A 17,500-nucleotide genomic window follows, 5' to 3' on the forward strand; every position below is an offset into this window, starting at 1 on the left:
AGGGCCTTCTTCCACGTGTCGAACCACAGGACTCTCGACCAACAGTGCAGCAGGCCGCTGTTCTCGCTCCTGGTCGGGGGAAGACAAAGAGAAAGAACAAAATTAGAATTTACTTGGAAAAGTTAAATCGATATTCAATTCGCTGTTTTTTTTTCCTCTCTTTTTTTACAAGCTAATAATACTCTTATGCTTCTTGGTTCAGATTTTATGAAAGGTTTGTTCGGAAATGAACAAAAAATAGAGGTAATCAGAAGGAAGTTTTAGGAAAATGCTTTTGTTTTATAAGCGGAAAATACAAAAATTAATGCTTGTATAATCTAAATTATCTTCATGTTTTAATGCTAACGAGTTTTTTAGTAGTTGAAAGAGCTGCAAATTGTTTGCGATGTCAAAAAGATATCTTTGTTGAAAAAGATCAGCAGCAATGATGAGATTTTTTATTAATTCAGTATGAATATTTAAGAACAGGTTTCATAATTTTCCATATTTATATTCAAAATGTTCAAGTCCTTTGAATAAAGATTTCATGTTGTCTCTTTATGTAAAGTCTGCCTTTGAACAAAAGGTGTTTTTAATTCTGAATTATAGTTTGACAATAAATAAAAAAAAAAAAACCTCTGGAAGAATTTTTTACTCAGCAATTTATTTTATTACGTATTAATCTTTTAATGGTGAATTGATGAAAAAGTTTTACAATAGTATTTACTGAAACAGCATTTTCGTAATTTTTATTGTCAGGATTGAGTGGAAGGTTTGTAAATCCAGTGAAATTTTAATAAATGAATCTGCACTAAAAGAAAAAAGCGCAATTGATGATATATATTGTAATTGTGAATTTCTATGTAAATTCTAAAAGTGATTGAAGAACTTGTTCCTAAATTGAAACTTACTTTTTATTGGACTAAATGAATCAGCATCAGAGTTTGATATTGAATTAGACATTGTTTCATTTGTTGCCTGGTAATCATAGTGTCAGGGATTTTGTATACCACCTCAAGTATTATTTAACAAGAAAAATCATCATCAACATGGGGTTAGGTATTATTGTTAAATCGTAATTGAAATACGCGTTATCTGTCATTAACTTCTTTCAATAAACCAAGGCAAGAGGAGATCATATTGTTACATGTTTATCTTTCTTCCTTGTGGCAAGAGTTTATTTATTTATTTATTTATTTATTTTTGTAATGAATAGTCGTGACAGGAAGCGGTTTCTTTCAAGTATCTTGTGATTTTTTTAGAAGTAAATATTAGGAATATCACGTTTTATAGTTTTGTTACTAAATCTCACACGACTTTTTAGTTCATCACGTGTACCTTATATATATATATATATATATATATATATATATATATATATATATATATATATATATATATATATATAAATATACATACACATACACATACAGTATGAACAATATTGAATTGTTTAAATAAAATTTTTCATCTTACTGGAAGAACTTTCCCCATTGTTTTCACATTTATGTATTCCCCTTTCAGCTGGGTCTTTCCATAGAAACCTTCTCTACCTCAAAGAGACAAAAGGGGATGCCCCTCCAGGCGAATCCTTAATTAAGTTCGATGTCTGAGATTCAATGTTGGGTTGGATTTAGTCTCTTACCTTCAAGAAGGCTTTATGAAGGAGAGAGAGAGAGAGAGAGAGAGAGAGAGAGAGAGAGAGAGACTGTTTAATCAGTATGAATCTGGATGTATTGTCAATCATCATTATCTCTTACGCCTATTGAAGCAAAGGGCCTCGGTTAAATATCGCCAGTCGTCTCTATCTTGAACTTTTTAATCAATACTTCTCCTTTCATCATCTACTTCATGCTTCATAGTCCTCAGCCATGTAGGCCTGGGTCTTCCAACTCTTCTCGTGCCTTATGGAGCCCGGTTGAAAGTTTGGTGACCTAATCACTCTTGGGGAGAGCGAAGAGCATGCCCAAACCATCTCCATCTACCCCTCACCATGATCTCATCCACATATGGCACTCGAATAATCGCTCTTATAGTTTCATTTCTAATCCTGTCTTGCCATTTAACTCACAATACCCGTGTTCTCAAATCTACTAAATCCATTGGAGATTGTTTCATTGTCATACCAAAGACTCGTGTCCTTACATTAACACCGATCTCACTAAACTGATATATAGCTTGATTTTTATATTATTTTTATTATTATTATTATTATTATTATTATTATTATTATTACCTGCCAAGGTACAACCCTAGTTAGAAAAGCACAATGCTACAAGGCCAAGGGCTTCAACAGGGAAAACAGCCCAGTGAGGAAAGGAAATAAGGTAACTATAAAAAACAAGAGGAAGAGAAATAAGAGGGAATAGTGTGCTCTAGTGTGCCATCAAGCAAGAGAACTTTATCCAAGACAGTTAAAGACCATGGTATAGAGGCTATGGCTCTATCCAAGATCAGAGAACAATGGTTTGATTTTGGAGTTGCTTACTACAGCTAAAGAATTTCTTCACTCTACCCATGCCCAAAGGGAAATTGCTACTAAACAATTACATTGCAGTAGTTAAGCCCTTGAGCCAGGAAGAATTGTTTGGTAATCTCACTGTTGTCATGTGTTTGAGGACAGAAGAGAATACGTAAAGTATAACCCAAACTATTCGATGTATGTGTATGCAAAATGAAAATGAGCCGTAACCAAAGAGAAGGATCCAATGTAATACTGTCTGACCAGTCAAAGGATCCAATAACTCTCTAGCGGTAGTATCTCAACGATTTGATTTCCAAATTTTACTTAACGTAGCCATTGTTAGATTTGCTATTTTCAATCTTTGATAACACATCAATCTCTCCCAACGGAAGTCTTTAATTTCTGTTATGAACCAAGAATTTATTTCCTTTATTACCGACTGCTATCTTATTTCCGATGATGTTACCTCCCTAATGTCAGAGGTCTTACTCGCTCTCTTTGCTGGATTTCCTTTCAAAGCGTCCAAGAAGTGCGTCAAAGCGTATACCCCTTTAAATACAAGACATTGTATTGAATCTGAAAGGGTTCATATGGAAAGAGAAAAGCTGCGGAGGAATTGAAGTCAAGACACAAATCAGTTTGTATATGTTACGGCCAAATTAGAGATCACTTGGATTTTTTTTTTTCATACAATTAACAAGGGTCACCTGAAAACTAACTAGGTATCACACACTAATAGAAAGTTACATACACGTAAAAAAGTTAGATAAAACAGTAAAAAATCAATAATATGAAAGGCTGACAAAGGAGAAGGTAAATAGAAAGTAGTTTTCTTTTTTCCTCTCCCTCTTGCCATTGCCCACCATCTCGTTTTCGATAAAGATGGCGGCCAGCTGACTGACTGACTCCCATCTCAGGTGAGGCTGATCAACTAAACTACGGCTTCGGTTCGTACCTTCCAGGAAGAAGAGCGCGATGGGATGTCGTACAAGATATCGAAAGATGATATGCTCTCTCTCTCTCTCTCTCTCTCTCTCTCTCTCTCTCTCTCTCTCTCTCTCTCTCTCTCATAATTTATGTATGTTATACAATCCCACTAAGTGGAGATGAAAATTCTGAAATTCTTTCAGCGTCAGAACGCAGCCTAACATACGACGAATTTTCCAGGTAGAAGTGATTGAGGGTTTTCCTAACCTTTGCAACGGCGCCTCTGAAAAATTTGGGTCCATATTTCGTGTGTTATATGGCGTCTGGTTCCAAGGTTCACCTCTGAACTTTTTCTTTTGGGTATATGCGATTGTGTATATAAATATATACACACACACACACACACACACACACACATATATATATATATATATATATATATATATATATATATATATATATATATATGTATATACTGTCTTGAGTTAGAGTTCTCTTGCTTGAGGGTACACTCAAGCACACTATTCTATCTTACTTTTTTCTCCCCCCCCCCCTTTTTTGTGTGTGTGTGTGTGTGTGTGTGTGTGTGTGTGTTTGGGAGGCTCAATAGATGGGCCATGGATGCCTGGTGGTTTTTGAAGAGGTTGTCTTTTCCTTATCTGATTCTATTTCTTCTCAAAACCAATCGAAGTGGCTATCCTGGAGGGTATTTAGCCTTGCATGGTGTATCAGCTCCTCCAATTTGACCAGTTTTTCCGACTTTTTTTCTACAGTCTGTGGGTTTCATCAATCACTTTATTTATATTTCCTTAAAATAGATTGTTTTTGTTATAAATCTTGTTAATTTAGCGGTCAAGTATGATGTATCTTTTTCATTACCATCAATTCTTATGCTCTCTGGAGACATTGAACGAAATCCGGGACCAGTACGTCCTAGATTTCGTCAATGTCGTCTACTTTATTGCAATATTCGCGGTCTTCGTGTAAATATTCACGACCTTACAGTTGCATACAGACAGTAGGATATTCTTTTGTACTCAGAAACTTTGTTTTCTAATATGAGGCACTCATCTGAGCTTATAACTGGTGTTAAGAAGTCAATAATGTTGTAATGTTATGGCATCCTAGGGCCAGGGGAATGGCGGTGTATATTAGGACTGAGTGCCCGTCTTCTCTTGAGTCCTGCTATGAATGTGGATTTCATGAGATTCAGGTAATAAAAGTTTGTGGTAGGCATAACAACTTCTATTTGTGTTCAATCTACCGGAATCCAGATATGGATAATTATATCTTTGATTGTCGTCTTACCATTACGGCTAAGATACAAGAAGATGATAAAAATGCCTCTTTTGTCTTTGTTGGTGATTTCACTGCTCACCATAAGGAGTGGTCAAGTTCTGTTCTCCTACCAATCGCCATGGTAGTATTTGCTTCTGAATCAGGCTGTGAGCAAATCATAAGTGAAGCTACTCACAGGTCTGGAAACTGATATACACACACACACACACACACACACACACACATATATATATATATATATATATATATATATATATATATATATATACATATACAGTGTATATATATATATATATATATATACATACCTGTATGAGATTGAAATAAACTGAATGTGCTCATTTATGAAGGGAATTAGAAAAATAAGGGAAATACACCAAGTCATTAAGGTTACACCCAGATAAATAAAAAATATTTTTAGGAAAAAATCTTTAGAATAAAGATTTTTGAATAATGTTTTGGAAAGGGATGTTGTAGTAGAGTCAAGAGACTCCTCAAAGGAGGAGGGACTGACTCTCCTGCAGCTGGAGAAGCAGAGACTGAAGTAATATTTGTAGAAGAAAGATTATATCTAGGAAGGAAAAGGTTGAGGAGGTTGATTACCTTTAGGGGGGTATAGATAATGGGATTCCCTTTTGGGGGAAAGAAAAACTAAAGAAGGGGTTAAGATTACTCTCTCTCTCTCTCTCTCTCTCTCTCTCTCTCTCTCTCTCTCTCTCTCTCTCTCTCTCTCTCTCTCTCTCTCTCTCTCATATGTATATATATATATATATATATATATATATATATATATATATATATATATATATATATATATATATATATATATATACAGTATATATATATCATATCATATCAATTCTATCTTGTGGAAGCGTTGCCCTCACATGATGTCATTTGAACAAGCCCCTTCAGAAATGTTGTTCAATCTTCCTTATAATGATTATAACATTTGAATAATTCATTATTGGGTGACTCTAGCCGTAATGTATTGGATAATTTCCATAGAAATGAAATTATTATAAAATCAATTAATATCTCAGTGTAGGTCATTACCAGACTCTCTCTCTCTCTCTCTCTCTCTCTCTCTCTCTCTCTCTCTCTCTCTCTCTCTCCTCTCTCTCTCTCTCTCTCACAGACATAGAATGTGATGTTGAAAACTCTGTAGTGAGAAGTTTCGCCGATGACACAAGAATAAGTAGAGAAATTACTTGTGATGAAGATAGGACCTCACTACAAAGAGATCTAAACTAAATATATGAATGGGCTGAGATAAATAGTATGGTATTTAACTCCGATAAATTCGAATCAATAAATTATGGAAACAGAGAAGGAATGATATATGCATAAGAGGGACCTAATAACGAGACAGTCACAAACAAGGAAGCAATTAAAGACCTTGGTGTAATGTTAAATAGGAATATGTTATGCAACGACCAAATAGCAACACTGTTGGCTAAATGTAAAGCAAAAATGGGAATGTTATTCAGACACTTTAAAACAAGAAAAGCTGAACACATGATTATGCTTTACAAAACTTATGTACGTAGTACACTTGAGTACTGCAATTTGATATGGTACCCACACTACCAAAAGGATATTGCACAAATAGAGAGTGTACAAAGGTCCTATACTGCTAGAATAGAAGTAGTAAAGGACCTTGACTACTGGGAAAGACTGCAATTTTTAAGACTATACAGTCTAGAAAGGAGAAGAGAACGCTACATGATAATACAAGCATGGAAGCAAATAGAAGGAATTACTGAAAACATCATGGAGCTAAAAATATCAGAAAGAGCAAACCGAGGTACATTAATAGTGCCAAAAAATATACCAGGAAAACCAAGGAAGGGGCACAGGACATTAATCCACTACGCACCAGCATCGATAACGCAGCGACTATTTAATGTGCTGCCAGCTCATCTAAGAAACATATCAGGAGTGAGCTTAGATGTGTTTAAGAATAAGCTCGATATATACCTAAGATGCTTCCCAGACCATCCAAGACTTGAAGATGCAAAATACACTGGAAGATGCAAAATACACTGGAAGATGCATTACCAACTCTCTGGCGGATATACGAGGTGCCTTACACTGAGGGACCTGGGGGAACCCAAACATAAAATAAGGCAATAAGGTAAGGTAAAGCTCTCTCTCTCTCTCTCTCTCTCTCTCTCTCTCTCTCTCTCTCTCTCTCTCTCTCTCTCTGTGCTCAAGTCAAATAGAATTTTCTTCCGGTACAAATAAAACTCGTCCATTGTTGCAAAATGAAGGAGAAAAGGGAACTTGTGTTGTTAATCTGTCTCGGTGATGTTGGAACACTATTGGTCTTCCAGGTTTATGAAGATGGTTGAGAGAGAGAGAGAGAGAGAGAGAGAGAGAGAGAGAGAGAGAGAGAGAGACCCTTTATAGCGAGCGAAGCAAGGAAAAATTATGTTTGAGAATTAATGAAGGAATATCTTCACTTTTCAGTAGACGGAGTTAATTGTTTAGCATCATGTTTTTATTGTTTCATTCATTTATTCCGTGTTGAATTGAATGCATTCTTTGTATTTAATCTTTTAATCGATACACATTAAAAATTATTAACTTAACTATATGCTAATGTTAGTGACCTGTAAATTCAGTTGTATATTTTTAAAGATATAAATTTTGTATTGGTTTCCCTTCATACTTATATACAAGTAGAAAACTGCACTAGCAAGTTTCTCTTTATACTGTGAAGTCATATACTTAGTGTAGACTACACAAAATTAATATGAATTTTTATATTTAGAAAAGAAAGAATTTAGATTAAAGAAAAGTCTTCCAGAAGCTGAGCAGCAAAAAGGAAAACATCACCCCTTCTTCTTAGCTAATTATAATCCTTGATCCAGCTCCATAAACCTCCCCAAAGCCGTCAAGTAATGAAGCTGCATCTGGTGCAGCCTTGCTTCCCTGTGTGAAGACAAGGAAGAAGCAGAAGAAGAGGAGGAGGAGGAGGAAATAATAACCAAAGAATCTCGTGTTGATTAATATGGGTTAAGGCATCGAGAGGAGGAGCATCCAGGAGAAGATACTGGGGGTAGTTGGGTAGGTGGGTGGATGGGGGGAGGTGGTTGTTTAATAGGGGGGAGGCAAGGTATTATTTCCCAAGGCTACAGAGGGGAAGGATGGGTAGTGTGTGTGAGGGTTTGTGGCTAGGAATTATTTTTGTTTTCAAATGGAGAGGAACTTTGGAGTATGGGAGAGTTTGAGATCTTAACAACCTTTGTTCTTTTCTACCTTTTTCACGATTTCTTCCTCCCTAGATGAGTGGAAGGGGTTCGTGGTGTGGGAAAGGGTTAATGAAGAATTGGGTTTATGAAGTTAGAATAGAAAAGCAGGTTTAAGGGGGACAGCCTCATATAGTATTGTCTTGGTCTTTGCTACTGAATTATTTGTTTTTCCTGAAAACCTTTTGCTTCCCCTAAGAGGAAGGAGGGAAGAAAGGAGGCTTGGCGTGGGGAAGAATTTGAGAATGGGGATTGACGGGAATTAAAGTCCAGAGATGTTCTCGGATGCAGAATAAGGAAGGAGGATTAAGTAGCTCTTAAGTAAGAGATGAGAGAGAGAGAGAGAGAGAGAGAGAGAGAGAGAGAGAGAGAGGAGAGAGAGAGAGAGAGAGAGAGAGAGAAAAGCGAGGAGTTGGTGCTGGTGGTAAGATAATGTCCAAAGGGAAATGAAAGGTAATGTTGTTTATGTATTGGCAAATGGGAAGTGAATGGAAGACTTGCAAAAATTATTGAATTGACAAAAGTTGATGAAAGGGACCGAAAAGACGTACATTTGAATTGAAATTAACTTTGAAGCAGTCATAATTATTTTGAGAACGATATATTAACATGTCGTATGTATTGCATCTGGTCGAAATTATTTTCTTAAAGGATCATGACGATATATTGAAAATGCATATGTGGTACTCTACGGAAGCATATGTAATCCATAGACATATTACTCATAGGATAGGTCCTCTCTCTCTCTCTCTCTCTCTCTCTCTCTCTCTCTCTCTCTCTCTCTCTCTCTCTCTCTCTCTCTCAATGTTATCGGCGTCAATGACCTTAGATGTCAGGATGCCAGAAAACTTTCAATCAGTCAATCTCTCTCTCTCTCTCTCTCTCTCTCTCTCTCTCTCTCTCTCTCTCTCTCTCTCTCTCTCTCTGATATTGTGTATACTTATCATTGAGAGAGAGAGAGAGAGAGAGAGAGAGGTATTTACAGTATTGAAAAAACAATACAATGTTAATGTTTTATTTTAACCTATTTTGAAGAGAGGTGCAAATATATTCTATGGTATTTGAAAATATAGACAAAATGTCTGATTATATAATTTTTCAGCTACTTTAAAATCTTTGAAATATAAGTAATGTCACGGAATGAAATAAAGCTTTGAGTTATGGTAAATAAATTTTCCATTTCTACAATATTGAAACAGGAAAATGAGGCCTTGGATCTTGGATCGCAAAGAAAACCAACGCAGCCTTTAGAAGAAGGTAAAGTTTAGGGGTGAAACCCTGTTAAGCGGAGTCGAAAGTGGCAAGTGGAGTTTCTTCGCTAAGTCAGGGTAGCCTTTATTTTATATTCATTTCTTTTCTCCTTACAATTAGTATGGCGCAAAACTGTTATCGGTACTGGATGGGGTAGGATTGAGGAAGGGAAGCCCTACAACCTACTGGATAGATGTAATGAGGTAGAGGTTAGGAAGAGCAAGACTAGGTATCATAAAAAACAGAGGTGATTGTTTTAGCTTCAGGGGCTCGATGTGTACCACATATGCAAAGTAGGTGTATTTACTGGAGAATTTCACGTCGGATGGCTGAGCATTATTCGTTTTGGCCATACGGCTGCGGATGCCAGTATGCGGCTTTACGTTGGCCGATTCGTTAAGAAATAAAAAAAAAAAAAAGAATATACAAACAATCTGGCAGGATCATGGTGGTTTCACTGCAGAACAGTACGTAGGGTGGCGGAGAGTTGGCGTACCAGCGACGCACTGACTACGTACTGGGCCCACGTAAGGGTTTGTATGGAAGAAGGAAGTTGATTCTTGAGATAAATTAAATCAACTGCGTACAACCTTGGATGAGTTCGGAGTGGTTACTCAATGATATCGTACATAAGTACCTACAATTTGTGACTAATTTCGGACTGACTACATACCAGACTGCGACCCAGTCCGCAACCATAAAATAAACATGTTTAGTTTCTCTGAAATCGACTTTTGACACCTCGTAAAGGCCCGCACCACCACGTACAACATTGTACTGAATACTTAGCATCTTGGACTTCGTTTCAGATGGCTGCAGACGGCCAAAACTTCCCGTCCGAGCTTGTATAAGGTTGTACAAAATCCGGTGTAAAATCCCAGTTACCGGGACTTAAAGCCACATACAACATCGGACTGAATACGTACTATTTCAGACTCCAGTTCGGATGGCTGCAAACAGCCAAAACTTCCCGTACGAGCATGTACGAGATTGTAAGAAATCCAGTGTGAAACTCCAGTTACCGGGACTAAAAGCCATGTACATTGGACTGAATACGTACCATTTCGGACTATAGTTTGGATGGCTGCAGACAGCTAAAACTTCACATCCGAGCCTGTACAAGGTTGTACAAAATCCAGTGTGAAACCCCTGTTACCGGGACTAAAAGCCACTTACATTGGACTGGATATGTACCATTTCGGACTCCAGTTCTGATGACTGAGGACAGTCAAAATTTCCCAGACAAGCCTGTACGAAATCCGAGGTGAAACCCCAGTTATCAGTACTTAGAGCCATGTAAAACATCGGACCGAATACGTACCATTTCGGACTCCAGTTTGGATGGCTGCAGACAGCCAAAACTTCCCGTCCGAACCTCTACGAGGTTTCACAAAATCCGGTGTGAAACACCAGTTACCAGGACTTAAAGCCATGTACAACATCGAATTGAATACATACCATTTCAGACTGCAATTCGGATGGCACCGTACGGCCAAAATTTCCCGTCTGGGCCTGTACGAGTTTGTACGAAATCGGTGTGAAACCACAGTGGGCTTAAAGCCATGTTCAACATCGGACTGAATATGTGCCATTTCGGACTGCAGTTGGGATGGCTGTGGACAGCCAAAACTTCCCGTCCGTGCCTGTATGAGGTTTCCTGAAAGCTGGATTGAAAGGGGTATGAGTATTTTTACTACATAGGTAGTGGTATAACCTTCACGTATTCTAGGTAGCACGAATGGTTAAGCAAACTTTATATAGCAATTCCCAATGTGGAGGACACTTTGAATAATTATTTTAATGGTTATTTATATCCTGAATGTCATAGTTTGGCATTTTGTCAAAGCAAAGGTGAAAGGGCAGTGTGTAAGAATGGCAAGAAAGGATATTTTGTGGAGTTGCTGGACGTTGTAGAGTTAGGGAATGGGTGTTGCTTGTAGCGTCCAGAAGACATAAGTGATGGGGAAAGAGTTCAATTTGAGTTTGTTTGCTAGTAAGGTTAAGTGTGGCAGGAAAAATAGCCTGTAATAATGATTGTATATGCGCCAGGAATGGAAGGTAATGAATGTGAAAGGAAGTGTTTATTGGATAGTGAATCTGTGCCTGGCTAGGCTTGGAGAATCTGAAACGGTGGTTGTGTTAAGTGATTTAAATGCCGAGGTAGGAACCAGAGAAAGACAGTTTTGTTGGTAGGTATGACAAGCGATTTCCCCTAGAACGAAGTAGACTGTTTTTTATTTATGAGGAAAATGAATTTGAATAAGAGATTTGGAGTTGGTTGTTGACAAGGACGATGGCTTTGGATTCGATCTTGTCGATCTAATAAGTATAAAATTGAAACTATTTCTTTTTGCAATAATGGTTTCAACCTTTTCATTTAAGAATTAGGATCAACTGTTTTAATAATACAAACTCTGAAAGATACTTGGAAACGATAACAGGGACGAAGCTGGGAGGTTGATACAGTAAGACTGATATGTTTTTGGATAACATAAGACTGTAACATCCTGCCACATGACGATTAGCACTCTCTCTCTCTCTCTCTCTCTCTCTCTCTCTCTCTCGAACGAGCAATGGAGTGTTTGAGACAAATAGAAGTCTTTTTGGGACCAAATAAAATTCGACCATTTCCGCCACGAAATGAAAGACGGGAACTCGTGTTGTTGTTGTTGTTGTTGTTTTGTCTTGCCGATGTTATAACATTATTGATCTTGGAGCTTCATGAAGACTGGATGTGTTTGTAGATATGCTATGTAATGAGAGAGAGAGAGAGAGAGAGAGAGAGAGAGAGAGAGAAAGGGAGGGGGGGGGGGGCAGGGCTTTTAGAAATCGGAGGTGACCACCCAAGTAAAATCGTCTACCAAATTCGATATCTGGATAAGCAGATAAAAATTCATATCCTGAAAGGATCGAAAATTAACGATGATTTTTGAAATCTCTGATTAAAAGTTAGTCTTAGGGACTTCAGGGAAGGGCAAATGATCCTTACCGTCATTGCTGTTATTTCCTTTGGCAGTCTAGGGGAAGCAGGCCGGGTGTAGGGAACGGAAGGGTTTGGTGTTGGGATGCGTAAATAAAGTTGCCTTCATCTTTACTACTCTGCTGTGTATTCTCCTTCCCCAACTTAAGATGCTTGACTTGGGGAAGTTTTCGATTCAGGGGACTTTGGGTGTTAGAAAGGTCTTTAAAGGAAGGTCTCTTTCTTTCTATCACAAGGGAAAAATATTGTTTTGTTAGAAAGGGAATAACTTTGGAATGCTGTTCGATGCAGGGAAGGGGGGGGGGGGGGGGGGCAAGGACGAGAGCAAAGAGACATTGGACTTCTGTCCATTGACTCAGATGATGAATAAGGGATCACTTGCATATCAGGAAAGAGGAGTAAGAGGTGTTGAAGGAGAAAAAGGAAAAACAAAAGGTATTTCTTAATACGGTGGGCAACAGAAGAAATGATGAGTGAGTTAAAGTGGATGTTTAATATACAATGACGAAGGTTAATTGTCTAAAAGGGATGAAGATATATTTTTTTTCCATTCTGGTTTTGAATTTCAGAAATAACAATCTTGGAGAGACTTCACTTTGCTCGAGACACATATTCAGTTCATTGAAGTATGAAGCAATAAGTTTATTAAAATAGTTCGTATGTAATACTCTCTCTCTCTCTCTCTCTCTCTCTCTCTCTCTCTCTCTCTCTCTTCGATGGCAGAGTTGTCGGTGTAATGGAAATGATTTTAAAACTTTGTCTTATATTTCCCCTTATTTCTTAAGATCATGAGAGAGAGAGAGAGAGAGAGAGAGAGAGAGAGAGAGAGAGGCGAGTTTTTGTTATGAAATCTGAAGCAATCCAAAGTTATAACTATTGTGGAATGTTTTTTTTTTTTTTTTTTTTTTTTGTGAGGGGGATGGGAGGGATGAAGAACATCAGAGATAGGTGGCGATGCAGTGAAAATTTATATATTTCAGATAGGGGAATAAAATTTAAAGTCGTGGTATGTAGTTTTGTAGTTTGCAACTCATATTAAACTAAACCATTTACTGAAATAAGTGTTGGGAAATTTTAGAAAATAACCTCAAAATGGATGAAACCTAAGTTTCAAAATCAAAGACCAAAGAGAGATGGGAGGAATAGCAAGAGGTGCTGCCCCACTCTTTTAATGTATCATGTACTTTGCATTCATTATTACCCTTATTTACTTTTAGACGCTGTTCGTGCGAGTTACTCAAGTAGGGTTATACCACACACCGGTTTGATTTTAAAGAAAGAAATGATTATTTGATGGGATAATAATTCCTTAGCTATACATGGAAATGCATAATACATTCATAATCGAGATAGTGAAATGTATTATACATTTTAAACAAAATGTTAATAATTTTAATTTCATGAGAATTATTAAGGATATTCTTTAAGGGAAAAAATCTACCTGCAAAAGCACTAATTGTAATTACGTCATCCAGGTTCGAACAACATCGGAAAGTAATATTGAATTTCTCTCCTCAATGAATGGCTATGTTGATATCTATTAGATCATATGATCCATCGACAGGTTACTTTTAGGTCAGCAAATTATGCAATGAACATAAACTTGATTAAGGATAATTAGTGCGTTTCACTCGACAGATCCTAAGTTAATTGTAGGCTGGAGACAATTGAACAGGAAGTGTACAGATGATTATTTATGATAATTTATCAGCATTTGTGAATATTGTTTTTAATAATGGCTGTGGAGAGAGAGAGAGAGAGAGAGAGAGAGAGAGAGAGATAGAGAGAGAGAGAGAGAGAGAGAGAGTCTTGTGATTGCTTTTCCTGCATTATTTTTCTTCGTTCTGATTTAGTAAATTTCTTATAGAAACACTTACACACTTTTATATATATATATATATATATATATACAGTATACATGTATATGTGTGTATGTATGTATATATATATATATATATATACAGTATGTATGTATATATATATATATATATATATGTATATACAGTATGTATATATATATATATATATATATACACAGTAGATAACAACATTTATTAGTTACGTTGGGAGTATTAATAGTAGGTACGTAATAGTATGGGAGTGAACATACATATCAGGTAAGAATTGCAGCAGAAGCTTTGCAAGACTTGGGAGCAGTTTGGAAATTCAAAGAAGGCAAATGTAAGAAGGATTTGTTTGATGGACTTGTTATACCTTACCTTGAAGGAAGCCTTTTTTCTAGTAGAAGAAAGTATCCTCTTTACTTATATTTTAAGAAGTTAAAGGTTAAATAACTAAGAATCGTGTTTTTTTTTTTTTTTTTTTTTTTTTTTTTTTTTTTAGTAGGTTGTAAGGAGAAAAGTAGAGAGTTACTAATAGAGTATTCATTAAGAAAGGGAACATTTCTCCTGAAAGCGCCAGGAGTCGTGCTTATGAAAAAGATAATTGGTCTTTAGCTTGGCTTTTAACGATGGTGATAATGATGATAAGGGTTTTATCTTTAATAGACTACCGGGAAGACGTACTTGGATTTTTGTCTCGATCTAGAAGGTATTTCTTTGTTCTACATAATCAGGTCACAAATAAATGTTTATAAGGAAAACTATGGCAACAGAGGAGAATCAGCCTTTGATCTGAATGGGCTTTTTCCCAATTTCCCAAATAGAGAGAAATTGAGAAGCTTATCTCCAAACAGTTTCAGCCACTGAATCACCCGTTCAGAAACTGAAGTCCCCCCCACCCCTTCCCCCATTTAAAAGTAAAACAAAGCAGGATATGTGTCCCAACGAATGTAAATTTTGTCTTTTCAATATTCGTGGAAAGTTCTATGGACTCGACTGGAATCCAAAGAGACACCGGGACCTCCATGACACAAGTTTGGAGAGGGAAGCGTTCAGACTTTGTGTCCCGTCGAGTAAATGGAATGGAAGAGGCAAGCCATTTGGGCTTTCAATATTGGGTTTTGTTTTCTCCAACGGGAAATGAATTGTTGACGAAATGCTGAAAATGTCCTCTCTCTCTCTCTCTCTCTCTCTCTCTCTCTCTCTCTTTGTAAAATGAAAGGATTTGGGAATACATTGTAATGTAAATATCACCCTCTCTCTCTCTCTCTCTCTCTCTCTCTCTCTCTCTGTAAAATGAAAGGATTTGGTAATATATTTTAACGTAAATCTCTCTCTCTCTCTCTCTCTCTCTCTCTGTAAAATGAAAAGATTTGGGAATATATTGTAATGTAAATCTTTCTCTCTCTCTCTCTCTCTCTCTCTCTCTCTCTCTGTAAAATGAAAGGATCTTGGAATATATTGTAATGTAAATATCTCTCTCTCTCTCTCTCTCTCTCTCTCTCTCTCTCTCTCTCTCTCATGTCCCGATCAACCCATCAGACAAAATACCCGAAATTAAACCTCAAACCTTGAGCGTATAAAATTCTCTGACTCGACAGAGAAAGTTTGGCTAATTTCTCCTGAAAGTTTGGTCTTGACCAAAGCTAAAGGATCAACGTTTGCGTTTCAGTTCGGTTTATATAACTTCCCTTGATTATTAAAAAGGTAAAATAACAGTTGTCAGCTTAATTTTGATTTAAAGATGGAATTGCAAATTATCATATTTTGTGGGAATTTCGTTGGGCTCATAATTGACGGGATTATTTTCGCTTTGTGATGTAAGTTCCATCGAAGACACTTGTGCAGTCCATAGGAAGTGTTTGTTAAGCTTGTTTTGATATACGTGAAATGATAACATTAATTTCCTTATATTATTATTATTATTATTATTATTATTATTATTATTATTATTATTGTTTCAAGCTAAGCTATAATCCTAGCTGGAAAAGCAGGATGATACCATAAGCCCAGGGGCCCCAACCGGGAAAATAGCTTAGTGAGGAAAGAAAAAAAGGAGAAATAAAATATTTTAAGAACAGTAGCAACATCAAAATAAATAGTTCGTATATAAACTATAAAATCTTTAACAAAACGAGAGGAAGAGAAATTAGATATAATAGTGTGCCCGAGTGCACTCTCAAGCAAGAGAACTCTAACCAAAGATAGTGGAAGACCGTGGTACAGAGGCTATGGCACTACCCAAGACTAGAGAACAATGGTTTGATTTTGGAGTGTCCTTCTCCTTGAAGAGCTACTTACCAAGAGGAAAGTAGCCACTGAACAATTACAGTGCAGTAGTTAACCCCTTGGGTGAAGAATTGTTTGATATTCTCAGTGTTGTCAGGTGTATGAGGACCGAGAAGAATCTGTAAAGAATATGCCAGACTATTCGATGTATGTGTAGGCAAATGGAAAATGAACCGTAACCAGAGTGAAGCATCCAGTGAAGTACTCTCTGGCCAGTCAAAGGACCCCATGATTCTCTAGCGGTAGTATCTCAATGGGTGGCTGGTGCCCTGGCGTTTTGTGAGTTTTGAAAGTACACGTGCTATATGTGAAATGAGATGAGTCATTAGCATATATATTTTTATCATTGTATCTCATTTTGTTCTTTAGTTAGATATTTTTTAAGTTTGAATTAAACAGCCGAGTACTTTGTTTACGAAGAATAAGTTCTCAAACAATAAAAGAAATAGGTGTTTTAGAAGGTGATGTATAACTTACATCAGAATTATATATAAAAGAGATCTGTGGTGCAATTTATGTGATGGAGGGTGAAAGAAAAGTGAAAAGTTTGAATTGTTCTCTGAGGTCATTTCATTCTTTCCTTGGCCCATAAGATGAAGGAGTCTTTGGTAGCACTCTTGTTTTCCATTGTTCCACATGAGAGTGCCACAAACGTCTCTCTCTCTCTCTCTCTCTCTCTCTCTCTCTCTCTCAGAGGCATACTGTATTGTGAAAAAGCGCATTTATTCAGTTTCTTTTCTCACCTCACCTGGGGATGGAATCAAAGTTCCACATCCGTAAACTGAGATAGCTATTATTTGTACCACTGTACCGAGAGAGAGAGAGAGAGAGAGAGAGAGAGAGAGAGAGAGAGAGAGAGAATCTATAATAACTTTCTGTTTTCTATATCCCGGATCCGTTTTTTGTAGAGAACGGGATACCAAATGAAACCTCAAAGTGTGCACGTGTTGACTGTGTCGACCAGACATAGACGGGAGACCGAGTTACGTTATGTTGTGTTGCGATGAATTCCTGTTCACCTGAGACTCCAACCAGACGTCTCTTGGGTCTCGAATCTCCATCGGTGGAGTCTCTACAACTCTCTACGAATGAGGAGCAGACCCATTTGCATTTCTTGCCCTTCTGGATTTTCTTTCATTTAGTTTTTACCTTTTGCCTAGAAGATTTTTTCCCTTTACTTTCACCTCTTATTCTTGGTTTTTCTTTGGCAGTGTTT

General features: G+C 37.0%; 1 protein-coding gene across 1 annotated transcript in view; it reads right to left on the reverse strand.

The window, feature by feature from the left end:
• LOC137658307 (uncharacterized) overlaps nt 1-17,500 on the reverse strand; it is a 35,164-nt gene that overhangs the window by 14,381 nt on the left and 3,283 nt on the right. The window contains exon 3 of the mRNA XM_068392980.1: nt 1-69. This exon is cut by the window's left edge and continues 71 nt beyond it. Within this exon, the coding sequence (XP_068249081.1) occupies nt 1-69 (69 nt within the window). The remainder of the gene's footprint in view (nt 70-17,500) is intronic.

The sequence above is a fragment of the Palaemon carinicauda genome, chromosome 19 (genome assembly GCF_036898095.1).
Source record: "Palaemon carinicauda isolate YSFRI2023 chromosome 19, ASM3689809v2, whole genome shotgun sequence".
Classification (NCBI taxonomy): Eukaryota; Metazoa; Arthropoda; class Malacostraca; order Decapoda; family Palaemonidae; genus Palaemon; species Palaemon carinicauda.